The sequence below is a fragment of the Ptychodera flava genome, chromosome 18, assembly GCF_041260155.1.
Source record: "Ptychodera flava strain L36383 chromosome 18, AS_Pfla_20210202, whole genome shotgun sequence".
Taxonomy (NCBI): Eukaryota; Metazoa; Hemichordata; class Enteropneusta; family Ptychoderidae; genus Ptychodera; species Ptychodera flava.
The window spans coordinates 1103030-1130818 of NC_091945.1; the positions used below are offsets into that span (position 1 = coordinate 1103030).

A 27789-nucleotide genomic window follows, 5' to 3' on the forward strand; every position below is an offset into this window, starting at 1 on the left:
GCATAAAATAGATTGTTAGTTATTTAAACTGTGTTAACACTCCTTCCCTCAAGTTGAAGTTTTGAAATGTGTGTGTTTGTTTGTTTCCTCAAATAAGTCTTACCTTTTCTTGAACCTTCACGTCTTCCTTATCTTCCTTGTCCTCTTCATTATCTTGAATTTTCTTGGTCTCTTCTTCTTTCACTTCTTCCTCTGTTGCTGGTCTGTATAATTCATATCAAGTACATTCAATTTTGATATATTAATTATGCGCAGGCATACATTCAAAGGGTAATGACAAACTAAAAATTAATTAAGAATTCCTTTTAATGTATAAGGCCTTGTCTGAATCCAGCCATCTGATTGGCTAAAGCCAGGGTTTATTTTCTGAACTGCAAGACTCTGGCCCCAGACAATGAACAATACATTAACTGGAAACCTAAGCATTTGATTGGCTGTGGTATTAGAAATGTTATATGCCTAACATTTGTAAACTTCACATATTTAATTATCTTGATAATTCAACACTGGCACTTATCACTTTTGAAAAATCTAACAACAAAGACATTGTCTTAGAAGCAATATAACAATTGAACATCTCTGTCAGTGAGCGATATTGCTGCACATTTCTTCAGAATGCTTCTTGAGTCTGTTAAGCTTATGCACTTCAGTCTGCTCTTAGAGGTTTGGTTGACAAATTTAATATTGGACAATTTTGACTGAGACCTAACAGTACTGGATCAATGAACAGATTTCCTGAACTGTGATAAAGAATGACATAGGCATGAAAATTCTACAAAATTACCAGTAAATATTATTAGAAAAGTGTGACAATCCAATACAATTCATGTCTTGGCATGTTATCATCCCAATAAAATAGACTGTTAGTTATTTAAACTGTGTTTAACCACTCCTTCACTCAAGTTGATGTTTTGAATTGTGTGTGTCAGTTTGTTTCCTAATGTGATTTATGAATTTTTAATGCTGACAAAAGAAGGTTAGATATCCCATTCTACAGTGTGCCCTCTAACAATAAAGGGATTTCAGGAAACTTTTGAGTCAATTGAAAAATTTATGAAATTTTCTTGAGTCACAATGTATAATTTCCCATTACAACTGAAAATTTCTTGAGTCACAGAGAACATTCATGAGTCATGGCACGCAAAATAAGCTTAGAGGGCACACTGCCCTTCAAATTCTGCATTTGTAATGGAAGACATCTGTAATTTCAATGTTTGGCAGTTTTGCACAGGAGGAGAAATGCTTCACAGGCACAACACGAGAGGACACTTATAACATATGAAGTCAAAGGTCATTGAAGTCAAAGGTCAGATTCTTATTGATAAATTTAGAACTTTCAGAACTACTGCTGGAAGCATGACAGACCAATAATAAATTGTCAGAGTGCATGTTCAAAGAAAATACATTTTTACCAATAGAGAATGTTCATGTAGCTAGGATTGTGCACTGTATTGTTCAAAACTGCAGATTTTACAACGGTACAAGATAGTTTAATAACAATGTACAAGATGAAGCATTCTGAAATTGCAGTTTTGAAGTAATCAAACTGACAATACTTTTGTAAACATAACCTAGAAATCTAACATGATGACAAGTCTTTCAAGGAGATAACTTCATGTGCAGTGTTCTTTGAGTTGGAATGGATATTGGTGTAATACTTTATATGTCTGTTCATATCCTTATTCCCCTTACTTTCCCTGTAAACAAGTCCACAGTAACTGTTGGTAACAATAGGTTTGGGCGAAACTATGATGGTGAAAGGGGTAAATTATGGAAACAATATCTAACCCTACATTGAAACTCTGATTACTGATGTTTGATGTTGACAGTTGACAGGCAGTATCATAGGGCAAATACTGCAATCTTATTGGTCGAGATGTGAAAATAACCATGCTATATTCGCAATACAGCACGGTTGGAGCAGGCACAAGTTTCGATTGAGAGAAAAATTCCCTTTTTGACTTTTCAAGCCAGAATATCAATTTAATATAAGGCCAAAGTAATTAAATTCTTTGTTTTGCGTCCCCACCCGCGTAGTTTTAAGGTTTTCATGAAAAAACACACACAATGTATTTGAATAGGAAATTTTAGGACATGTGCGCTTAGCTTTTCTGAACTAAAATTTGTTACAATTTTTTGTTTGCTGCAATCAACTTACATTGTGTTAATTTTCTTGTGTTGTTTTTCAGCCGCTTAGACGCGTACCTTTTCCCATTTAGAGTGGATGCAAAACAAAGAATTAATTACTTTGGCCTAATGTAATGTAACAGGTAGCCGTGTTAATCTAAGTTGGTAATTATTGGGGTTTATGTAGCATACTGAGATCAACTGTAGTGATGTAGCATGAGCTTTCAAAGAAAAGTCTCCTTCATCAGATGCATCTAATGAAGGAGACTTGTCTTTGAAAGCTCATGCTAAATCACTACAGTTGATCTCAGTGTGCTACATAAACCCCAGTAATTTAATATTATGATATCATAGCAATAAACCATCTCAGCAAAGGGTATACCGCAAGACTTTGATCAATTCACTGCATTTATACACATACATGCTATCACACATGCACATATGTCATGAATGGTATACCATTGCTGGGTGTGGTTTATTACCTAACTGAAATACACTTATTGTAACTCAGCATGGCTTGGATAAGGGTTTCATTATTTTGAAGGTATACAGTGTACACAGATTCACACAAAACGAAACTAGCTCACAAAAGCTAGCTGAGAATCACTCTTCTAAGGCAACCAAACAATGAATTAAAAAAGGTTATTTGACAGTTATCTTTTGCATGTGAACATACTGAACACAATAAAAACCCTTCAGGTCAACAAACTGGCATATACTGCATATGTCAAGCAATGTGAGGCATAATATTACTCCATATTGTGGAACTTTTTTTGCAATACTATGCATGTAGAGAAGGACAAGAATATTAAAAAAATAATGCAAGTGCTGATATTCAATGCAGCTCAGCATAACTTTACAAACTTGCTATTTTCTGTGAAAACTAAGCTTTGAACATGTTTGTGATGGTGTTGTGAAAAACATACTCCTCAATGCTCATATTGGACAGTAAAATGTCTTGATCTAGTATTTTCAATCCTCTTTCAATTTTCAAGCTCTGTCAATGAAGGGCGCAAAAACATTGGATGCTTCTTAATGCAACAGAAAATAATAGAGGCTGCCTCAAACTGTTTCAAACTACTGTTACAAGCACTGGCTCTCTATTAGAATGCAGCCAGCCAGGTCCTTGATAAATGACACCACTTACATTGTTGGAACACCCTCTTGACTCTAATCCTGACACATACAGAGCATCAGTTGTACTTACGCACAAACCAAATGGTAAATTGAATTCGTAGGTTATTTGGACACAGATTCATGTCAATATTATTCACTGCATCAGCATTTCACTTCACTGGTTGTTTTCTGTAGTTGTAATTGTGAGTTGATTTATTGTTACTGCCAATTCTCACTACCTTAAATAGCTTTTGTCTTGTGCTAAGGGGTCAAACTGCATGGTAATGAATTGCATTATGGGTAAAACGCCAACTTCTCACCACAGCTAGATTTTGAGATTGTGATCTGATAAATACTTTAAACACAAATGCAAACATTTTCATGGCAAAAAGTTCTGTTTGTCTGTGAAACTAGCAAAACTCTTGTATCTTTCATCTTTTTAGGCATTTCTGGTGTGAAACTTTACTTTGGCTTCTGTAACGTTTTGTGTTGACCTGTTGAAATCCATCATGTTGAAAATATGGTTGATCACCTGAATTGCCTGAGACATTTAAGACTTACTTGGGAGCCAAACTTGTATGTAAAGTACTAAGAATTGTATTGATAATCACATTACACTGTTCACAGTTACAGTCACTGGAAGATCCAGAGAAAACTGGGGGATTGAGTTGTTAACTGAAAAATACACATTTCAACACACTTCTCTCCATCATGACACTGCCACTAAGACCAGTATGTACCATGTGTGTTGGAAAAATTTAGAGTAAATTTGTAAGAGTATCACTGGCATAAAATATGACACATGTGCCATTTCAAATTACGTGTATGGTCCTCACTGAGATGCATTGTCCTTACTGACACTAAGTTACTGTATAATAATGACTAGCCCTGATTAGTGGGTTAAAAAGTGAAGGAAGTTGGAATTGTTTTAAGATCCCCTGATACACCTGACTCTCTGTTGATACACCTAACTCTCTGTTGATACCCTTTGGCACACTAAATGCACAAATGTGAAGTAGGCACACTTCTGTAACTCAACAAGTGATTTATTACCAATCTTATGTACAATTATAATGACTTGAATGACGTCACATAGCTGCCTGCTTGCACTTTGAACTGATTTTATCACAGGGTCCATCATCTACAGTGCTGGGCAATGGTCCCTTTTCCTGCCAAGTCCATATTTCACCACCAGGTCAAGATGGTTAAAATTAATGAAACACAACGTATTCTATATGATGTATTTTAACATAATACTGTACATTTGAAGGTTGTTGAAAACATAATACTGTAAAGTTGATTTTTTTTGGACAAAAAATGCTATAACATACCAAGCCAAGTGGGTGAAAATACGTCATGTTTTGGCTCAATACCGCTTTTTACTGACTTGGCTGATGGGGAAGTGATACAGTTATTACTGTCTGGCAGGAAAAGGGTTAATGGTTCTTTTTGGAATTTGAATGCTAACAAACATTACAATAATGGCTACTTGTACATGTACCATAATATATATTTAACGATTCCATGACAAAACCCTAGTAGGGTCTACCAAAAAAAGCAATAATTTACCGCAAACTTATTAGCTACATTTACCATTTAGATTGTTCAATTTCTACCTAAACAGCTGAATTTATTTGAGGTTGTGACACGATATCAGTACTTCTTGTTTTACCTGGCAATTTACAAACATAACAATTGGAAAAAAAAACTTAAGCACCGATGCACACCTGAATTTTTTAAAGGGGCACATTCCTTTGGGAGAATTAAAAAGGATTATCTTCAAGCTGTAGTGGATTAGAAGAGGGGTCACTGTCAAGGAAACATGATGTCTACACAAAGAAATTCAAGATCGGCAAGGGAATAGGAGTCTTTGTTGATTTGAATATGAATATATAAACATAATTTTTTTGCAATACCATGGCCCTTTAAATCATAAATGTCCTTTTTATGTAACTTTTCAGTTCAAAAAGCAGCCACGTTAGGTCAGTGGTTTTGTTAAGGGCGGTACCTTGATAAATTTTACTGGGGTTACCTTATCATGGCACCAGGGTTGCCTCAGAATATCAATGCAATGAGATTAGGAACTACAGAAATGATACCAGGGTTTCCTCAGAATATCAATGCAATGAGATTAGGAACTACAGAAATGATACCAGGGTTCCAAAACCATTTACCTATGTACCCAAACTTAGCAAAAACACTGTAGGTTGTGATATATGTGTGTCAACTGGTTTAGATCTCGTCATGTGGTCATGCATGTTCATACAGAAAAACGAAAATGCAAATTGACAACTTCACAGTAAGCACAGAATGTAACAATACTAAAGCAACTGGTAACAGCAAAAATAACATCTTCCAAGTATTTTAATTGTGCTACTCACTTTGGTTTGGGCTCATCTTGCTGTCTTACGTTGCCGTCTGTATTCTCCTCCATGGACATCTCGTGTTCTGGTGCAGTGTGGTAGCTTTCTTCGTGTGGTTGTCTTTCCGGGCTATTCGATCTTGACCTTGATCGAGACTGTGACCTTGATCTGCTCTCTCTCGTCCCCTCGCTTCCACTTCCTCTGACGTCGTTCTCATTATCCTGCAGACAGAAAACGAGACCCGTGTAAACATGCACATCCTAAATTAAACCGTCTGGTGTTGAAATTAGGGTTAGGGACTTTATGGATGTCTACAATGCATGTTCGCAATGGAATTCGACCAGCATTCTGAAATATTTAGATCACAAACAATCTGTACATATCTTGGTGTTGCGACCGAGCAGCGTTGAGAAAACAGGAACATGATGAAAAAGACTACGTTCACTTCAAAATCAGTGTTACCTTACTTCCCAATCCCATGTCCTTGAAATAAATGGTGAAGTTTCTAGAATAGAAGCTAAGTATACCGCCACAACTCGAACTATATCTACGTCGGGAATAAAATAAAGTCAAACGGTTTTACTCGACAGCATCCATGAAACGTGGCGACGCACGACAAACGTCAAAATTTGTACTTGTATATTTAATTCACGGGTTCACGTGTGACATCATGTCTACAAGCTCGGACAGTACCCCCTAACTGCTTCAAAAAAGTACAGAAATTACCCAGAGGTCCCTGCTTAGTAAGACCCTTTAGCCTAACAAAGCTTTACTGAGCCTTAGGAAATGGCGTGAATGTTCTATTGAGGACAGTGTCAAAATAATGTTTCTTCAAAATGATATAAAAATTCTCTGGAAATTTATGGAGATGAACTTACGGGATCGGGAGCCAGGCGCTAAAATCTTATACACTCTGGATTTATAATTTGTGCATTCTCAGGCTGTGACTTCATGTTTTGTAATCTTTTTAAAAGAAGAGTTTGAAACTCAGTATAATAATTTATGAATGTAATGCAGCTATGTATGATTATATGATTCTTTTGAAAAAAGGAAGAAAAAAACAAAGAGAAAAGACCAGATACTATGTTGACATGACAAAATTCATAGCACTACAGAAAAAAACAGTAAGACACTCACAAATGCTCTGGCCCAGCCTGCAGGTTTCATATTTACACTTTCCTATTTTGACAAAGAAAAACCTTGAGTAATTTTTATCCTAAAACAAAGTCAGGGCTCGAAATTAACTTTTTTCCCTGGTAGTCCATTTGGGCTACCATTTTCTGAACTTGCTAGCCCAGTAACAATGGTTGGTAGCCCATGAATTATGGCGCGTAATCAAGGCCAATATTCTAACTCCCAATTTTCAACCATACAACTCGACATTCAACATTCAAACTCCCCATTTTCAACTATACAAAGCGACATTCAACATTCAAACTCCCCATTTTCAACTATACAAAGCGACATTCAACATTCAAACTCCCAATTTTCAACTATACAACTCGACATTCAACATTCAAACTCCCCATTTTCAACTATACAAAGCGACATTCAACATTCAAACTCCCCATTTTCAACTATACAAAGCGACATTCAACATTCAAACTCCCCATTTTCAACTATACAAAGCGACATTTTCAACTTTCGAACTCCCAATTTTCAACTTTCGAACTCCACACATTCAACTTTCGAACTCCACATTTTCAACTATGGAACTCAACATTTTGGATTCGTATTCCCCATTTTCAACTATCGAAGTCATAGGTCCCCCTAGACCACTAGCCAGCGAACACAAGCCAAAATTAGCATACATATAGTCAAATACGACTTTAAAAAATCGTCGGTGTCATTTTACATGAAACTACTTATCACTTTGTTAGGGAGTCCCAAACATATGGTGGACCTCGCAGTTAATTTTGGACGACACCGGGTTCGTCAGTGACCACGTCAGTGGTAGTTTGTCTAGGCTGCTACTTGACCTTGACCAGCCCGACAGACGGGGAGATGTGTCACGTAGGTGTGAGAGTCTTGTTGGACTTTTGTCACAGTTAGGCCTAATAAAGGGAAAGTGGCTTCACTCATCAGCCATCTCGTCTTGTATGTGGTTTGGTGTGTTTAGTGTTAGCTCTGCATTGCACTGGGCTGTGTGTTACCGGCGTTATACGGCCTCCCACTACATGTGGTGGGAGGCCGTATAACGCCGGTAACACACAGCCCTGCTTAGCCCTGCGTACGATGCTGTGTGTTCCGCTACAGCTAATCGCCACGCTCACCAGGCGATTAGCTGTAGCGGAACACACAGCATCGTACGCAGGGCTAAGCCCTGCCATGCAGAGCTAGTTTAGTGTTCGAGTTGTGTTTTGGCTGTAATAGTGTGGAAATTAATAAGCGAGTTGTTAATTTTAAAATAAGCCATGGCGAGCCACGCATGCATGATCTTGATTAGACGACATGATAGCGACCGAATTAGGCCTAAGTGATGGCGGGGGTCGGCGGTAAATCTTGATAGCATCACAAGTGTTTCCAGTCCATATTTTTGGACCCTCTAGAACATCACATGGGAATAACTCTAAAACTCCGAAACGTCATGTGACGTATCTATGACGCGTTCTGACGTAGTATAGCCCAGAAGGAAAAACGTGGGTAACTACAATGAAGCAAGTTAGGGATGCCTAGGGAGAATGCGAATCCTAAATGTTGAGTTCGATAGTTGAATGTTGAGTTGTAAGCTTATAGTTGAAAATGGGGAGTTTGAATGTTGAATGTCGCTTTGTATAGTTGAAAATGGGGAGTTTGAATGTTGAATGTCGCTTTGTATAGTTGAAAATGGGGAGTTTGAATGTTGAATGTCGAGTTGTACAGTTGAAAATGGGGAGTTTGAATGTTGAATGTCGCTTTGTATAGTTGAAAATGGGGAGTTTGAATGTTGAATGTTGAGTTGTATAGTTGAAAATGGGGAGTTTGAATGTTGAATGTCGAGTTGTATAGTTGAAAATTGGGAGTTAGAATATTGGCCTTGATTACGCGCCATACATGAGTATCCAAGGATATCTTTATTTTGAACTAGACAAGAAAAGGAATTTTCTAGTCATTTGATGTGAATATTGCACACCTTTACAGTAATACCCAAGGAAACAGGTATAATGGACGATAGTGATACTCAAAAGTTTGGTGACGTATTGACAACCCCTTTCACTCTCAGAGTTGTATGCACTGAGACAAACTGTAGCAGGGCTAAAAATAGACCACAGGGAGGAGGCATAATTTTCGTGTAATTGTGATTGATACATTATGATCAAAATCGCTGTCCCTGTCAAAATGCAATGAAAATGTGTTTTCATTGACCATCATTTTCTGTGCCTGTCATTCAAATACGTCAGAGTTCAGATATTGAAACTTTATTGCAAAGTTCCACTGCACAGTGGTCTTCGTAATTTGCACAACAAAGTCATACTCCGGCCTTTCTGTGTCCATCTGGGTTTGACTGCATTTAGCTCTTCCCAAAAAAAGGGACCGGACATGGCATGCCAAGTACTGACTGAATTTTAGGTCCCAGGCCGTGGTAGTCCGTGTGGACTACCATTTCACGGATTTTGGTAGTCCCAGAGAAAAGTTGGTAGTCTGTGGACACGGGCCTACCGCTAATTTCCAGCCCTGAAAGTACAGCACTTTTCAAATACGATTTCAAAATAGCAAGTGCTTTGTCTGAAAGTTTTAGATTTTATATATTTATCTCACAGCTGGTTTCTTTGGTGCAAAATCTTGGCATGGTGGTTTGAAATCGAAAATACAATTTTTCAATGGAAGTTGTAAAGAGATTGTCCATGACACTAGTGAATGTAAACAAAACAAAAATCTACATCAAAATAATAAGTATGACATAATCTCAAGAAGTAGACTTGTATGCATATTATTTATAAAAGCCGAACTTGATTTTAGCTGAGATGGCCAACTTAAAATGATTAAGCATAAAAATATCACGATAATGGAAGACAGGTTACCCAAAACAATCCCCTCCCAGAACTTATTAGAGTTACAAAGAACCTAACAAAGCTTGAATTATAGACAGTAGCAATGCTCTGAAATACTAGATCTCCCAAGCAATGCTCTAACACTACTAGATCTCCGACGCATATCATGAAAATTCTGGGAATTTTATTGAACTTAAGTACAAAGCTCTACACTACTAGATCTCCAATGCATATCATGAAAGTGCTGGGAATTTTATTGAACGTACGTAACAAGCTCTACACTAATAGATCTCCGACGCATATTGTGAAAATGCTGGAAATTTCATTGAATTTATGTATAAAGTCAAAGAAACCAATGTTTTTGTTATTTTGGTATTTTCAGTTAGATTTGAAAATTATCTTGTTCTGTTGACTAACATTCAACCAGTGTGATGCATGGCGAACAATTTCAAATTAAGCTACAGCAAAAACCGAGATGGATGAACAGTCTCATATACATTACGTTTACTTTTTTGTACGAAACATACAAGTTTTTGTACATAACATCGTAGATAAAAAGGAACCGACTCATTTAAGTACCTGGATAGACCACTCAAGGGAGTGCTAAATTACTTGTTGTGTTGATAGTAGAGACCAAAGTTAATTAGGACAGCACTCAGGCACTCTGGCTAACCATAAGACGTACTGATGCCAAGCTGTTTTTATAGACACACAAGAATAAACAGTGGAGTGAAGTGTCACCGTAGACGTCTGTCAAGTTTTACTTCTTAGAAAATGCATGCCCTTCAACTCAATACATGAAAGCCAATATGTTGGGTGGTATCCATGGCTCGGTGTTTTCATTAAAAGTATTTTTATTAAAACTTGCATATGACAGAATAAAAACCAGTATTCAAAAGACATTTCTGTCTGACATGTGGTAATCGCTGCTTCATTCATTCCTCTCAGAGTCTCACTATGTATCCATGTGTCTCGCAAAAAATCCTAATCAGCATTTGTCTGCATTCATTGTATCATGTTTCGTCTACCTAGAGTGTTGACATAGACCGACATCAAACTGTTTAGATATCATCAACATGATAAGTATTTCGGCACCTCCGTATCCAAACACTCAAATGAGTCGGTTCTTTTTATCTACAATGTTATCTACAGAACTTGTGCCGATGTACAAAAAGGTAAACGTGATGTATATGAGACTGTTCATCCATCTCGTTTTTTGTAGTAACTGCAGAAACATACAAGTATTTTGAAAATGAAGCTTTTGATACAAAACCCAATGACATTATTGTTTTCATTTGTTAAATTAGCAAGTACAATGAGGTCATACAAACAGAGTCATGACGACAAAGCAATTGCTGTCAGAGCTAGAGATGGTGCAAATCCTTGGGAGATATGAGATGAAACCATCATTATGATGATCTTTAATATGACAACTTTGTCCATCTGCATTTACTTGAGTTGTGAGTTTGTCAGAAAGGCTTATTCCTGATACTCTAATTGTAAGATTGAACAGAGAGCAAAATGCTCTACACATTGAAAATTCAATGGTAGAACAGAGACTTGCAAGGTGTGAAATTAGATGACATATATACCGTACAAAGGAAAACAAGATATGCAGTTGTAACCCTGTCAAAACTACATTTTGATTCATTCCCATTGTTTTTCAAACAGGAGGGTGAACCCATGGAGAGGGCAATGGATGAACAGTGGACAGGGCAATGAGTGAACCCATGGACAGGGCAATGAGTGAACCCATGGACAGGGCAATGGATGAACCCATGGACAGGGCAATGGATGAACCCATGGAGAGGGCATTGGATGAAACCATGGAGAGGGCAATGGATGAACCCATGGAGAGGGCAATGGATGAACCCATGGAGAGGGCAATGAGTGAATCCATGGACAGGGCAATGGGTGAACCCATGGACAGGGCAATGGATGAACCCATGGAGAGGGCAATGGATGAACCCATGGACAGGGCATTGGATGAAACCATGGACAGGGCATTGGATGAACCCATGGACAGGGCAATGGATGAAACCATGGACAGGGCATTGGATGAACCATGGACAGGGCAATGGATGAAACCATGGACAGGGCAATGGGCGAACCCATGGAGAGGGCAATGGATGAACCCATGGAGAGGGCAATGGATGAACCCATGGACAGGGCAATGGGTGAACAGTGGACAGGGCAATGAGTGAACCCATGGACAGGGCTGTGGGTGAAAAAAAGGTTACGCATGGTAAACCTGTTCAATGCTGCCAGTCTACAGTGACAAAATCTCTGTGTTCCCTTCATCAACCCTGCCACAGTGCCAGGCTGGGCAATCAATCATATCAGTTGGTTACAGGTATGGTACCATTACAGCCTAGTTCCCATCTCTGGTTTTCAGATGTAAGGGTGACATTATAAGGACTCGATCACAGAACCATAACCTAATCTACACAAATGTCCCGGCTTTTCAGGACAACTTATGCAAACAAGTAGAACACATGGATGGTATGACTGAGGTAACGGCATCCATATCCATCGGTGTTCACTCCATGACCCATATTGAACAAATTCATTATTAATTATACACCATAAGAGCAAAATTTCATTGAAGAATTTGTGGTGATGACAAAACCCTGTCATGACCTTGTTTTTCAAGATGCTACATCGTACCTCATGAATATTCAACATCAACAGAATATGCGTCCAGTAAAACAGTCTGTCATATTCTGTGCAAAGTTGATTGCACACTGCATTGAATATCAAAGCTGGGCCAGTCTAGTATCATAGTTATAACACCATTCTACTGACATACATGTACCAAAGTATGTGTAAAGCCATTCCTGCAGTAATAAAATACTGTTGTAATGTATCTATGTTTTCAGTGTATTCTAGACGCACTGGAAACTTATTTCTGCACAGTTTATTTGTACCTACCTGTTTGAGGTCACAATTACCAATGTGTGTATTTGCTTTGAGGCAAATACTTTGGACAAAAAAAATGTTACATAATACATGCTAACATAGTGAATAAAGTCTGCAGTTTTTTCATCTTGTATCTTAATTTTCTCTCTGGTGTACAGGACTACATGTTGACACAGTGACGTGATTCTGGCATGGACTACCTTGCTGATTATGACAGAATATCAATGCTAGTATGACCATTACAGTATTGTAAAGTCTGCGGCAGCTGTGAAGAGAAAGGGGCATTTTGTTACCTTGTTTGCTTTCTTGGTATTTCTTTCCTCATCTTCTGATTCTGAAGAACTACTGGATGATGATGATGATGATGATGAATTGGATCTGGATGATGACGATGATGATGATCCACTCTCCTCTTTGTACTTTTCTTTTCTCTCACGTCTCTCGCTGTCATTTTCATTCTCTTTTTCTTTGTCAGCTTTCTGCATTGTTTCCTCTTCAGTTCTCTCATCTTGTTCTTCACGTCTTCTGTCTTCATCGTTTTTATCATCCACCCCCATCTTTTCATCCTCTGGTCTGGGTTTTCCCTTTTCCACCTCTCTCTCCTCAAAGTGACTTGTCTTGTCAGATTCAATGACCATTTCTTGCTGCACTTTGACCTGCTGCTGACTTGTATCCTCACCTTTTGTTTCTTTCTCAGCTTCTGGCATTTCTTTATCAGACTCAGCATCATCCACAGGCTCTTCCTGGCCCTCTTTTTCTCCACCTTTTCCTTGTTCTCACTTGTAGCATCTCTGTCCCCTTGTCGTGGTTTTTCTTGTCCTGCTCTGTCTGTCTCTGTAAGATTTGATTCTTGTTTTCTCTGGTTATCTACCGCTTCTATCTCATCTTTCTTCTTGACATCAACGATACTTGCTTCATCTTTCTGTTGCCGAGCTACTTCCTCTTTTGGTTCTTTAGGTTCTTCCTCTTTAGCAACTTTCACTTCGGGTTCACTTCTTTCACACTTTCCCTCATTATCCTGTTCTTCATGGATATCTTTAGCATCTTTGTCTGTTTTGTCTCCAGTTTTCTCTTCTTCCTCTTCTTTTTCTTTTTCTTCATCACCATGGCTACTGTCTTCTTTCTCCTGATCTTCAAAGCTCAATTCCTCCACAGACTTCTGTTTGCTGAGTGATTCATTCAACTCTTCTACCTGGTCTGCTAATGCAGCAGGTATTCCAAACCCTGTACCACTGCTGCCATCACCTCCACCACTGCCACTTTCCTTCCTCTCTCTGGCCTGCTCTACATCTGCTTGATGGGCCGCAGCAGCCGCTGAAAACAGATTAGGAGTAGAAATTGTACTTCATTTTGAAGAGCAATGGTTCTGACTTTCTGCTGTCACTGAAACAATGGAGTGTATCACATGTACTGGTAATTAAAGTCTAATTTACCAGAAGGTAGTTTTAAGGCACAAATTATCTTTTTGTATGAAATGAACATTTGTTTCAAATAGTCTAGTCTGTTCAAATTTGTTATTAAGGACACATAACAGTGTACAGGATATGTGACATTGTGCAGGCATGTTATAGTGTGCAAGGCAAGTCACAGTGTACAGGGCATGTCACACTATACAGGGTATGTGACAGTGTACAGGGCATGTTATAGTGTGCAAGGCAAGTCACAGTGTACAGGGCATGTCACAGTGTACAGGGCATGTCACAGTGTACAGGGCATGTCACAGTGTACAGGGCATGTCATACTGTAGGGCCATGTCACACTATACAGAGCAAGTAACAGTGTATAAGGCATGTCACAGTGTAAGGCCATGTCACACTATACAGTGCAAGTCACTGTACAGGGCAAGTCAGTGTTTAGGCCATGTCACAGTGTACATGGCATGTCACAGTGTACAGGGCAAGTCACACTGTACAGGGCAAGTCACACTGTACAGGGCAAGTCACACTGTACAGGGCATGTCACACTCTACTAGTTTAATAAACCTACCTTGTAAACTCTCTCGCTGAGCTAAAAGTTCCTGCTGTTGTTTCAGATACTGCTGAATGAATTCATTTGCACCAACCGTTTCATCAGCTGCAATCTATACAAAGAGTAAAATACAACATGAATTGTTTGCAACAACCGTCTCATCAGCTGCAATCTACAGAATGTGTAAAAACAGCATGTAATGTCATCAACAGAACCATGAAATCTACATGAACGACATCTGGCAATGACAGCTCAAAACTTTCCTTGCTAGTTAATGTGTCACTCACACTCAGTGTTGTCCACAGCTTAGAAAAACAGACAGATGACTAATTTGTACATCAATACATAATTTGCATATTCTGTTGTTATGAAAATGTATTCCTTTGTATGCTAATTAACATATGAAAAGATTGCTCAATGGGGTGGCCCATCCCTTGAATTCCCTTTTGAGGAACCTGACTCAGGATGAATCACTAAAAAGTGGTATTAAACTATTATACTGTTATATATATATATTAATTATACTACTTTTTTTTGAGTTTGACATCATATTGGTGAAAAAGCTGTGATAAGTCAGCTTCAGATAAAGAAGCATTGTTACACTTACTTTCTGACTTGGTAGAACATCAGACTGTGATGCCTCTTGTAACTTTTCAAGAGTTACTTGCTGCAAAACAAAGAAAAGAAGCAATTTGAATCAAAATCAATTTGACATGAAATCTGATGAAGAGATGTAATAATAATGACACACCATGTGTTCCTTTTGTGATCATTGGTATAAAACAAGATACATGTTCAATTACATTAAACTTGAAACTGAAAATTTTGGGGAGAAGATTTGAAAAGATTTATAATTAATAAGATTCTAATCAGCCCTTAAATGTAAATTAGTCATTAGTATGCATAAATACATGAAAAAAATTCAAGCTTTTGAAAGATCATTTTTCTCAATGTGTCAATGTGTTATCTTTCTGTACAAAAAGGAATAAATTTTGTAGAAGGTTTTCTTTGAGTCACTGATAGAAGCACTGAATGAACAGTTTATGTATTAATCAAATGAAACATAAGAGACACTTTGATCTGTGACTTCACCACACCTTGGTTGTACTTTTATTAGAATTCTGTCTAGGTATTGTGACTTGTAACCTTCTGTCACTGCTTCAAAAGGAATATGTGTACATCTTTTTAATACTAGGTGAAATGTCAAGTACATTGGTACATGGTAATATTTAGAATCTGCAATGTTTTTGTGAATGTAACTCCCACTTAATCCTCTTCTTGAAAATTAGATTGCTGACTCTATATTTTATGTAATAGTATCTGATGATATCAGTAAATATATTACAAAGCTATATTTTATGTATCCAATGATAGATTTACTGATATCATCGGATACATAAAATATAGCTTTGTGATAGAATTACTGATATCAGTAAATCTATCACCAAGCTCAACATGTGAAAACTTTGATACTTGAAAAATACACATTCACACTGTTGATGGGAAGTACCTTAATGACTTCTGAAATCAAATGGATTTTCGTCAGAGGCACTTTGCATGTTGCTCAAAACTGAAGCATACGTTTCACAGATTCAAACTGGTAATTGTTTATATTAGCTCTGTGTGGCAGGATGTGTGTCATTACTGGCTGCGCCTTTTACCAGAGCCCAGCTCTGCCCAGAGTATAATGAAACCAATGAAATGTTACAAAGTATAGATTCACATTCATGATATATAGAACTGTGTGCAGTAAAATGTGTACACTTTCCTACAATCTGACTTAACCAAAGTCTGCAGTCTCCATGTATCATGTGTATTCATCGCATCCGCAGTGTATCTGACCTTCAGTCTCATTGTGTCATATGTAAATTTCAGACGTGCGTCTCAATTTGTCTCAGAGACAGGACAAGATTGTTATTTATTAGGATATCGTCTGTATTCTTTCATTACGATACGCATGATCATGCAGCTCGTGTGCGTGGCTAATTATAAACGTATATTTTACCACGGAGGTAAAAATATATCAATGATTTCACATACATATCATACATGTAAATTGTCAGGCCACGGTTCAATAGGTTGATTCGGGATTGAAGAAAGCATCGGTTTTACGAGCAGGTATGGGGAAATGCTTTCATTGCATGTGTACTATTACCTCCATGCCATACTGTTATGTGCGATGTGATTAATACAGTTTTACGTATCAGTAATTTCAGGCACACCCACGCTCCAACCTCAAACCGCAAAAACCCGTATTTGCAAATGTATTGTCCCTAGTGGTTGTTCGTTGTATGTTTACGTACGGTATGGTTTATACACACAACTCCACTGAATAATCGTTGTTGAAAGTCAAAGGCAGCAAATGAGGCCTGAACAGTCCATCTTATATTGCAGCCATCGACTACCTGGTGTTTTCAGCTTCTCCTTTTCAACTGTGTGTAATATAGGTCGTTAATGACAACTTAGTATGACCGATGGGTAGGTTTTACTGAAATCTAAATACTACTACAGCGTACGCCGAGCGAGAAGCGTGTAACCTGGTCAGGTCCCATCACGAGCAGCAGTATCAATTTAGCACAGAGACAGCAAAACCAACCGTTTTTAATCGCTTTATAAGCTGATTCTTCGTTCCACTGTTGGATAATCCACGCTTCTTGAGCTCTGCCTTCAGGTCAACGACTCTCAGGGTTTCGATGCGCTTGCCGCCGATGGTCAACTCTTCGTCGGGGATGTCCGCCATTTTGGAAGCCCCGCAATATATTCGGCAAGATTCGGTATTGCTCGGAAACGGTTTCGATGTCTAGTTCGAATTTTGGTACTGTGAATAACACACTCGCTCTTATTACCGCCATGGTGCAACGAGAACGTGTCCATTTGCAAGCATAAACGTTGTTTTCTTTTTATTCTACATGTAATATGTGGAAACATTCTGTAAAATAAGAATGGCATTTTTCGAACGTATCTTTTCCAACAACTTGTATAAAACCAGATCTTTATGTAAAAATTTAGGGGATGAGGACACACATCTATAGTACCATCTTCGTCAGGTTTCTGACAGCGGCACCATACCATATACCAGTAGGTGGCCTTCAACTTCAAGCCACAGTGATACAGGCGCATGTTCATTCGTGGCTGGTATGATATGATGCATTTTACGCAATCGGGTTGCATTCACAAAAAAGAGGGGGGGGGGGTCTGAGGAATCGTGATTGAAATATAATTTTTTTCAGACCCCCTCAATACCCTCAAAAAATTTGAAGTTCCCCTGTCTATATGATCAAAATTTTTCAAGTCCCCCAATTATCATATTGCCGCATACGTTAATATAAAGAATGCACGCAGAGTATAATAAACATGCATTGTGTAGTTCTGCTCGCGGATGTTCGAAACTACCTCTTATCAGCAGTCTGTTCATTTGCCACATCAGTTTTTTTTTTTTTTTTTTTTGGATTTATCAGTCTAAGCCGACTTGACTATCCAACTCTGACCAGGTTATGGTACTAGCTGAAGAGCACACAAAATGACAATCATGAGAGAGTATGCAAATTGTAAATTTCCGGCTACATTTTGTCAAATTGGGAAAAACAGGGCTCGGTAACCTACCGATTTTTTTTTAAATATGACTTATATGCTGCTTATAAATGCTACAAAATTGACAATACTGGAAGGTTAAAATATTCCATCAAATAAACGTTTTAATCTCAGAAATTTTGGATACAATAATGGCAAATTTGGTAAAACATAAACAGTTACATTTAGTCACACATTTTTTTCATTAAAAATGAGAGTCTTTATTGTTCAAAGTTTTACGTTTGTGTCATTGTACGATGAGATATAAAAAAATCATTCACTGGATGAAATTAAACTGAATAAATGGCTTTATATATTGATTTAATTGATTTTCTAGAAAAAACGGTAACAATCATCATACATTTGAAGAAATCAGGCATGGTGACCCATCTTTCTTCTCTAATATTTGACTATTCTACTATGCCAGAATTCATAATTTCCTGATAACTTTCAAGTCTCCTAGTGTTCCATGTGTTGCTCGCTTGTCTGATCTTGTGTACAAGTGTGTTTTACTGTCCTGAGCGTCCTCAGTATGACCCAAACTCTTCTTAACTACACCAGAGTCAGAGTTATCACTGTTACTGCGCACCACGGCTGGCATACCTGCGAGCTCTCAGCTTGAGCAAAACTCCCGTTAATGACTGCTACTCGTACATGCAGCAAACTGTTAATCATCGGCGATTTTAACTTACCTGATATTTACTGGACAGAAATTGACCCAGCTGGTCTGGATCACTCATTGGATACTTTGCATTCACATTTAATTGATGACATTTTAAATTCTGGTGATTTATATCAATGTAATTATCATCCCACTTGCAATAATCATTATTTAGACTTGGTTTTGTGTTCCACTCCTATTGATAATGTCAGAACCGGCTTGAATATTTTTGAGTCCGACCACGATTCTTTGTCGTGTTCTTACATGTTCACCAATAAGACAGAGTTCCATAGGGAGGATAGAGTAATCTATAACTTTTAAAAAGCTGATTTTAATGCAATGACTAGGGCTCTTGAATTATTGCCATGGTGTATTCAAGATGGTCTGCATATTGATGACTCTATTGAACTATGATATGACTGTTGCAGCACAGACAACGAACTGTGCTCAAGGGTATTCCGTCCCGTGGCGGGGCGATTTAAATTTTATTCGCTCGAAGCGGGGTGAATATCCTTTGCAACACAGAAAGCCGTTGTCATAGGCTTGCCTTATAATTAATTCACCATTTTCACCTGATTAAATATTATAGCCCTTAAAAAAGAAAAAATCCTCAAGCAACTTTTAGAGTTTAAAGCAGGAGAAATGACGTGTGTTTTTAGGTGAACATTTTAATAACTATTTCATATAAATATATCAATTGCTGGAGAGATTCGATAACAGATTCCCTTTCTGAGAATTAAAAAAAAAATATTTTAAAAATACAGTATTGGAAAGTACAGATTTTGTTGCCAATCACATGGTCACGTATAATCAGCAGTGCTCGATCGACCTGATGCCGAAACTGATGTTGGGAGTATGAGAATAAGTTTTGTATGACATTTTATAGTGATTCTGATTCTAAATTCTTCATGCTAACTTTTCCATCATCAATTGCTGATTTATTCTTGTCTTTTTTAAAGGGCTGGAAACAGATTCCCTTTCTGAGCATTTTAAGAATTGCTGATTTTGTCTGGTATCTTCAGAAATGCTTAGGCTTGATGCTAACTCTGCTAGAGGTATCAGAATCGGAACCAGACACCTGTCCTTTGAAAAAGATTCTGGTTACAGGTGCAGCCAACGGAGCTATTCATTGAAAAAGCTATTCCGGGAGCAATTTTTGAGGGCAGGGGAAATTTTAATTTTGCTTGGGCAGGGGACATATTTTTAGGTGGCAGGGGAGCAAATTTTAGTTTTCTTTGTCTGGCAGGGCAGATATCGGTTGATTGTCCCGGGGACAGGGCTTGGCAAAAAAACGAGGAGAGAGGGGAAGCTACAGGGGAAGTTGAGCCATGGTGTTTCCGGTAGAAGGCCACTGCAGTAGGCTATGTGCCTGCATTGGAATATTAATTTTGAGGGGAATTTTTTTCACAGGGCAGGAGAAAATCGACAGGATTGGTTCATCTCAGGGTAGGGTACCTTCACGTATGCAGGGAAAATGGAATGACAAATATTGAGGGGAATTTTTTGAGGGAAGGAGAAATCGGCAAGTTTTTTGCCACATAGCAAGGGAGCTTCAAAAATTGACAGTGGGGAGGAGAAACAGGCAAAAATAAGTGGGGAGTGGGTAAAAATGAAGTTTGAGTGCACGAGGGTAAGTCGAAAAATTTTCAGTGGGAGGGCAAATTATGAACAGCTAATTAATTACGCTCATGACTTAAAATTAATCAGTTCACATTACATGGCATGCACAATATATCTTGTCGTAGTAAAGACCCATTTAAAAGTGCATTGTTCGTTGGCTGCACCTGTGGTTTGGACGCCCATGTTACGTTCCTTTGCAAAAAGTGAGACAACCCCGTCTAGGCGTACTTGGGCTATTGAATAATTCATGAGGGGAAAGGTGAAGATAAGATGGAGGGATTCGTAGTGGCGGCGGCCGAAAGAGAGCGCCCGCAGAGCAGTTTGGGTAACAGAGACAAGGGGATTCCCCGAGTCTAATCTGCCACACAATCAACTAACCATTTACCAGGGTTGGACTCTCACCAAGGTAGTGCAGATCAATATTATGATTGAAAATTCCCTTTTTTACCTTTTATTGACGCGCATGTCACTTTCTCAGTTAATCATTTGAAAGTAACAGCGATACTGGCTTAGATATTTACTCAAGAATAAGTGAGACAATGGTTCTTTTAGATGTTGAAAATTTGAGAAAATTCAGCGTCGAGACCTTTGACTCAAACGCGTCTTGCTTGTTATTTAGGGACTGGTCAGTTTCTTCGGCCTGGGGGGGGGGGGCCGGTGGATTATTTTTTGCCGACGTCAAAAAGTGGCTGACCCCCCTATTCCAAATTTGAAAACAGGGTGACCCCCCCGCACGCAACAACTGTGATATATAATAATATATAATAATATAATACTGTAATATATATTATATATATACCGGTATGTATGTATATATATATATATATATATATATATATATATATATATATATATATATATATATATATAATATATATATAGTGTTTTAATGAAATTGTTGGCATGTCAGTTGTAAGACAGGAATTTCAAAGTGTCAATCTTAAAGTTTGAATACAGTACATTTTGAATGAGCTGTGAATGTATTTCACACTTTCTATGCTTAACCAGATGTCCTGAACTGTTGTACAGAAATGGATGTCAATCATTAATTATATTAATATCAAACAGGAAAAAGCAGTAAATCAAAAATTTTGATGGATGTTAAGACTTGCCAGCTATCCAATTAAATCTCCTGAGGAGCCATAGAGAGGCATTTTAGCCAAATCTGATGTGTGCAGAGTCTGAGATGACCTTTTTTTGTAACATTGATATTTGTGCATGTTGCTTTCTCATACTGAATTCTCATAGAGAGAACAGAAAAGTATCAGGAATTTGTCATGCTTTTCATATGAAGTGCAGATTTCATAATAGTACACTTTCACTTAGCAAACATCAAGATATCTCTGGCATATATCTCTGATATATTAAAGTATGGCGCCCGAAGGGCGCGGAGAAAAATATTGAACATCCTGATATCTCTGATATATATGTCTTGTATATTAAAGTAATGCACAGGAAGGGTGTGCTGAAAAATGTCTGATATATTAAAGTAATGCGCTCGAAGAGCACGCTGAAAAATATTAACATACATAATCTCTGATATATGTATGCCTGATATGTTAAAGTTGGGCGTGCTGAAAAATATGTCTGATTATTAAAGTAACGCGCCCGAAGGGCGCGCCGAAAAATGCAACTGGATGAAATTTGTGGCTGACACGATGCATTTTAGGCAATGATGAGCCTGTGTCGAAATTCAAAAACACACTGACCCCCCTATTGGGCATTTCAAAAACATGGTGACCCCCCCTATCACCAAAGTCAAAAACAGGGTGACCCCCCCCCATGAATCCACCGGCCCCCCCCAGGCTGAAGAAACTGACCAGTCCCTTAGCTCTGTGTGGCCTCCAACCACGTTATTCAATAAACCAGCGTCGATGGCTTCCAATATATCTCCGTATTCATATTGCCATTATATGCTACCCTTTTTGTGTCAAAAACGATCTTCTGTGCTTTTTTTGGGTGCGATTTCCGACGGGACCTCTGCTTTCAACATGGAACCGCGACGGCCTTCTTACAACAGCAGCGGGTGGTCAGTTGGTGGTTCGAAAGTAGGGACAGATATCTGAATTGACATGGTCAAATTTGACCGTATAGGCAATTACACTTACTTTGTGAAGGATGTGCTACAATGACGACAGCCGTCAAAGAAATTTAGTATTTTTATTTCAGCGATTTTCATATTAATTTTGTATTCTTAATGATTTTTCTAATAAATCTATGGTGAATACCGTCTATTCATGATGTTTATCATAACAATTTCGATGAAGTTCCAAACTTTTGGCAAAAGTTTTAAAATACAGACTACTGCGATATGCATTGTATACTGAAACACGGAAGCATTTTCACTTCATTTCTGCAAGAACAAGACCAAATGTTGCATAAAACAAATGTTGTCAATATGTCTTTACCTGCAGCTGGCAGAGGAAAACTGTGTTTGTGATATATTTCATGGCAGCTTATCATTTGAACTTAAAATGTACAAAAACTTATATTATTGGAAAACGCAACTCCATTGATGAGAAAAGAACTTGTTGTTTTCAATTGCCTGTAATTGTTTTCAATTGCCTGTAATTTCCGAGCTTATTGCTCCCCTTGCAATGAGTCTCTATCGTTGTGTACATTACCAAGAAACTCGCGAGTCGGATAATGCTTTATTCTGGAACGTTTTAACAGTTGCATAAATGGTGAGACTGAGTTGCATCTTGTAGCAAGCACAAGTCATTGAATATATATTGTGTCATTCACATGTCAGATTGTAATTGTTTTCATTCAGAAATCGGAATCAAATGTTCAGGAGACAATCAGGCATTGTTTTTGAAGGTGACGTCAAGAAAATGTGTCGGACTCACTCGTTTCTGCATGCTGTTGTTGTATGTGTACGCATGCATGTTTTTAAGTGAACGTTTTCACAGTTTTTTCTTCTTAAATTTTTATATTTCTATTTATTTCTTCAGGTATTTTGTCAAATTTTCCATTAGAGGCTGTTGTAACACTGAAGGCATGGCTCAAAGGTACATATGCGGCAATATATTTACTTTTCTTCTTCGTACACTGAGCAAGTAAATACGGTCCCATAATGCACGATATTGATATAGAGGGAAGTAGCTATTTTGTATGCTGTGACTACAATCATTCTATTGTAGCCCTAGAAAGACGATATACTTTCTCGTATAATAAGTGTATAAGTGAAATTGGTGAAAATAGTAAAACCAAACATTCAAATATTCTCCATACAAAAGATGTAAGCAAGGTTGTTTTGAAAAAAGAATGACAGTTCTGGTAAAACATTGATGTGATCAATTTGAGCCACCTGTCACATGAACATATTTAATTTAATAGAACTCTTGCAAGTTTTGGAAGAAGTTAGTGAACATGTTGTTTATTTCACATCATATATGTTCATTTTGTTTTACAGAAGAAGCATCTTGCTAGTCAATGATGAGTGGGGCACAGCTAAAGGTGGCATATCTACAATTAACCGGCAGCTAGCTAGTCTGGCTGTGGAGGCTGAATTAGATGTGCACTGCCTGGCACTTACAGCTTCTGATCAAGACAAGGCTGATGCCCGTGAAAAAAACATTAATCTCATCCTTCCAAAAGTCAAAGATGGCCTTGACGACCGAGTTCCTAAGTTAGACTGGCTGCTCTGTCATGAAACCTTTTATCCAGATCTGAAAAGAGAAGTGAAAAATCTAGCTGTTATTATCGGTCATATTCCAATCACAAATGATGCTGCTGTTGATTTGAAAGAGAATGTCTTTCCATCTGCCAAACTGTTCCTGTTCAATCATGTCATTTCTGAAAATATTGAAGTATACAAAGAAAGTTGGAGCCCAGAGCGTGTCCAGAAGAGAGAAGCGCGAGCCTTAGAGGCAGCAAAGAAAGCAGACCTTATCTTTTCTGTCGGCCCTCGAATGTTTGAGCATTTCAAGAACAAATTCCGTGTAGATGAAGCAATGAAGAGGAAGCATCATGAGTTTATTCCAGTGCCAGATAAAGAATTCTTTGATGTCAAGTTCACTGATGCAGAATCTACTAAAACAAAGCAAGTTATTACATTTGGTCGCATTACTGGAGTAGAGAAACTTAAGGGCTATGACCTTGTGGCACGAGCAATGAGTGAAGTGGCAGAGCTATTCAAAAAAATGCATAAACCTGTCCCCAAATGGATTATACGTGGAGTGCCTGAAGGTGAAGGCAAGAAAACCAAGGAAGCTTTAAAGGAATACGTAAAATGTAAGGACTTAACAATTAGCCTGTATCCTTATGGTAGCCAAGATGACATACGTACCGACCTGAAACAAAGTCACCTGTGTGTTATGGCATCGAGAAGTGAACCATTTGGTTTGGTTGGATTTGAGGCCATTGCAACAGGAATCCCAGTCCTCGTTACAAAGAATTCTGGACTTGCAGAATTCCTTCAAGAGCAGTTTCCTGACATCGCACAACTCATTGTCGTTGATGTTGGAGTCAATGAAGAGTTTGATGATGATGATGTTAAACAATGGACAGATGCAATCTTGGGTGCTTTGAATAATTACAGCCCAGCCAGAACAAGAGCTGACAAGCTGAAGCGAAAAATACGCGAATGTGATGCTGTTAAAGAATCGCAGGAGAATTTTAAGAGACTGTGCAAGGGACAGTAACTGGCCAAACTGTAAATTACATCGGAGTGCGTCGCCTTGATGATTGTGGGAGATATCCTAAGGATGTCCACAACTTTTTCAACATATTTGACCCGGGTCTACAAAAAGCAGAGTAGTATTCAGAAATTGAACTAGGCCTTCAGTGTGTATGGATTATCATTGATTAGGTCGGCATAGCATTGTCCCCCTGACCAGTGGAGGGTCCCTGCCCGAGTAAACACCCTGGCTAGCGAAGTTGTATAAATCAACATTCTGGCAAGCACAATTGCAATCGTTCATGATATAATTTTCTTTTACAAGAACATTGTATGGAACCACATCTACTTGAAAAAAGCCCTATTGGGTGCTGAACCCTTTGAATACCTTGCATGCAAGAACTTTGCAGCGCGCCATAAAAAATACTTTATTTATAGATTGAGTGCTGGAAAATTCGGGCAACCGTGACCCTTCATGTATTCTCAGTATGTTTGATACAGTAATTTTGTGTATTGTAGTCCAAACATGGGACTATGCACCCTGGGACAGGGACTATTCGCCCGACGTAAGGAAGGCAATTAAGCTATAATGTTTTTATAACATGTCTCTCTTGCACAGTTTTCACTCCAAATATTTAAGTTATTGGCAAATGATAGTCAAGTGCTTTATTTCCACCTTAGAAGACAGTTCCTTGAAAAATGGAACGATTTTATCATCGAATGGCGCATTGATATATTGAAATCACTGTTATGCGGTTTATCATTTTGTGTGTATGTGCAAAATTCCTACAAACATAATTTCCTACCCAAAAAAACATGTAATTTCAGTATTTTAATGACAAAGTTGTCAAGTTGAAAATATTTGCAGATTTCTTTCAGTCCAATGATGACTATGCGGCCCGCGACGTCATCAACGAGTTACCACTGAATCCAATCATGGAGCTCGCGACGTTCGATATACGAGGCATGTAGGCCTAACAGTACGACATTGTGGTTGTCAAGGGGTTATTAATAGAATATTTGTTATGTATCAGTTTACATATTTACTTATTTGTAAGATATAAATTTATAAGCAGAGTAAACGTTCAGAATTTAGCATTGCTAAATTATTCAAAAATTACCATTCCATTTCAACAAAAATCGTGCTTACTCTATCTTCCTTTGATGGTATGTAAAACATCAGCTGCAGTATCATTATTCATATTATCTTTAAGTTTTTTAACTACTCCAAATAAAATGTTTAAATATTGAGTGATTCACTCGTCAATACAGCTTGTGTGTGTGTGTGTGTCAAGTGTGTGTGTGTGTGTGTGTGTGTGTGTGTGTGTGTGTGTAATGTCAAATGTTATTGTCAACTACTGAAGTTTACTCATCACTATAATTCACGTCTAAACTATGACATAGCATATTGTATAAAATGCGATTATTTGCAAGACTAGTTGGTAGATTTCAACATACTTTAATGAGAAGATAAAGAAAATATACGCGTTTTGCAGGACAAAAATACTGAAGTCGATTGTCGTTCATAATTATATATTATGGTATACCGTACCATTGTTGGATGAAGTTTTGAGCCTAACTATGAAGTCCTACTGGAATGAGTTTATATTCTATTTATTTTTCAACATAGTCCCCTTGCGGATCACACACTTCTGCCAGCAGTAGAATGTTTCATCTTGGTCGTCGAAAAATCCTGAACCGCGAATATGATGTCATCATCATCGTCAAAATGCTTTCCAGCTAACTAACTGTTTCTTCATGTTAGGGAAGAGATAAAAGTCTGAGAATGGTGGGTATAGCACGATTTTGAAGCCGTAGTCACGCACTGTTGCCATAGCAATGACTGACTTGTGGGTTGGAGCATGAAACAAGACACGTTTTTTTCTCAAATTTCCTCGTTGTTTTTTGATAGCCTCCTGTAAGTCTTGTATCAGCAGTCAAATACACAGTGAACTAAAATAAACCAGTCAGTCATCGAAGAGTTGAAATAAATGCAAACCAAGATTCACTGATCTGGCATCGCTCCTTAGGCTCAAAAACTTTTCATCCAACCCTCGTATTTTTTCATTCTAACTCTCACAAACGAAACGTTTCAAAATATAAGTTCATGCTTTCTGGGACCCGTTATCAACTTCAAAAACTTCTTAGCTTCATCCGTTCCCTTACTATTCACGATATTTCTATAATTTCAACTGCATCCGCCACCTGCCTTTGTTTACACTCTAATCCTGAACTTCAATGGTACAGCCATGTTGCATTGTAGAGATTCAGTATTTATAATTAATGGGACTTGTCTAAGGAACTATTCTGAGATAGCGAATGAATTTAATAGACATTTCTTGGTAATCTCTCTAAACACTGGAAATTCTGGTGATGCATTGGATTTTGAGTTATTACAGCAGAAGTTTGTAAAAACTAGCTTGCGGGATACTTTTCGTTTCCGTCGATTAAGAACAACTTTGTACATAACGCTTTGTTACAAGCAAAATCTACAGGAGTTGATAATGTGAATTTTAAACTCTTAAGAATTGCCTCTCCTGTAATCACAGATACTCTCACTTATATGTTGAATGTCAGGCTTAAGAATTTTATCTTTAATTTCCCAATGTTTTCAAGTGTGCTAGAGTAGCTCCCATCAACAAAGGTTCTGGTGATATGTCAAATTATCGACGAATTTCCTTTCTTTGACATATCGAAAAATCCTTGAAAGACATCGTTTGATTATTTTATCTGCCTCTTATCTACTTCTTGATACTCAATCTGGCTCTCGTAAGAATTACTCATCCAAAAGGCTTCAATCCGTTTAACAGATGAAATATGCTCAGAGTAGAGAATCATTATTTGAACAGTGTA

The 27789-nt window shown here is 37.9% G+C and overlaps 2 protein-coding genes across 3 annotated transcripts in view; one reads left to right on the forward strand and one right to left on the reverse strand.

The window, feature by feature from the left end:
- The window catches only part of LOC139117966 (apoptotic chromatin condensation inducer in the nucleus-like), a 29287-nt gene extending 12033 nt beyond the window's left edge, over positions 1-17254 (reverse strand). Inside the window, exons 1-6 of one of the 2 annotated variants that reach the window (XM_070681223.1) lie at positions 17061-17254; positions 15072-15131; positions 14483-14576; positions 12790-13810; positions 5625-5827; positions 104-203 (exon numbers count right to left, since the gene is read on the reverse strand). In XM_070681223.1, coding sequence (XP_070537324.1) covers positions 5650-5827; positions 12790-13810; positions 14483-14576; positions 15072-15131; positions 17061-17204 — 1497 coding nt within the window. In that variant the 5' untranslated portion in view covers positions 17205-17254 and the 3' untranslated portion in view covers positions 104-203; positions 5625-5649. The remainder of the gene's footprint in view (positions 1-103; positions 204-5624; positions 5828-12789; positions 13811-14482; positions 14577-15071; positions 15132-17060) is intronic. The other variant, XM_070681224.1, reaches the window with a different exon arrangement.
- Positions 17255-20642: 3388 nt separating this feature from the next.
- LOC139117967 (uncharacterized) lies at positions 20643-26203 on the forward strand. Its single transcript, XM_070681225.1, has 3 exons — positions 20643-20721; positions 23270-23326; positions 23731-26203. Exons 2-3 carry the CDS (start codon positions 23316-23318, stop codon positions 24959-24961), a joined length of 1242 nt encoding a protein of 413 aa, XP_070537326.1. The 5' UTR covers positions 20643-20721; positions 23270-23315; the 3' UTR covers positions 24962-26203.
- The last annotated feature ends 1586 nt before the right edge of the window (positions 26204-27789 follow it).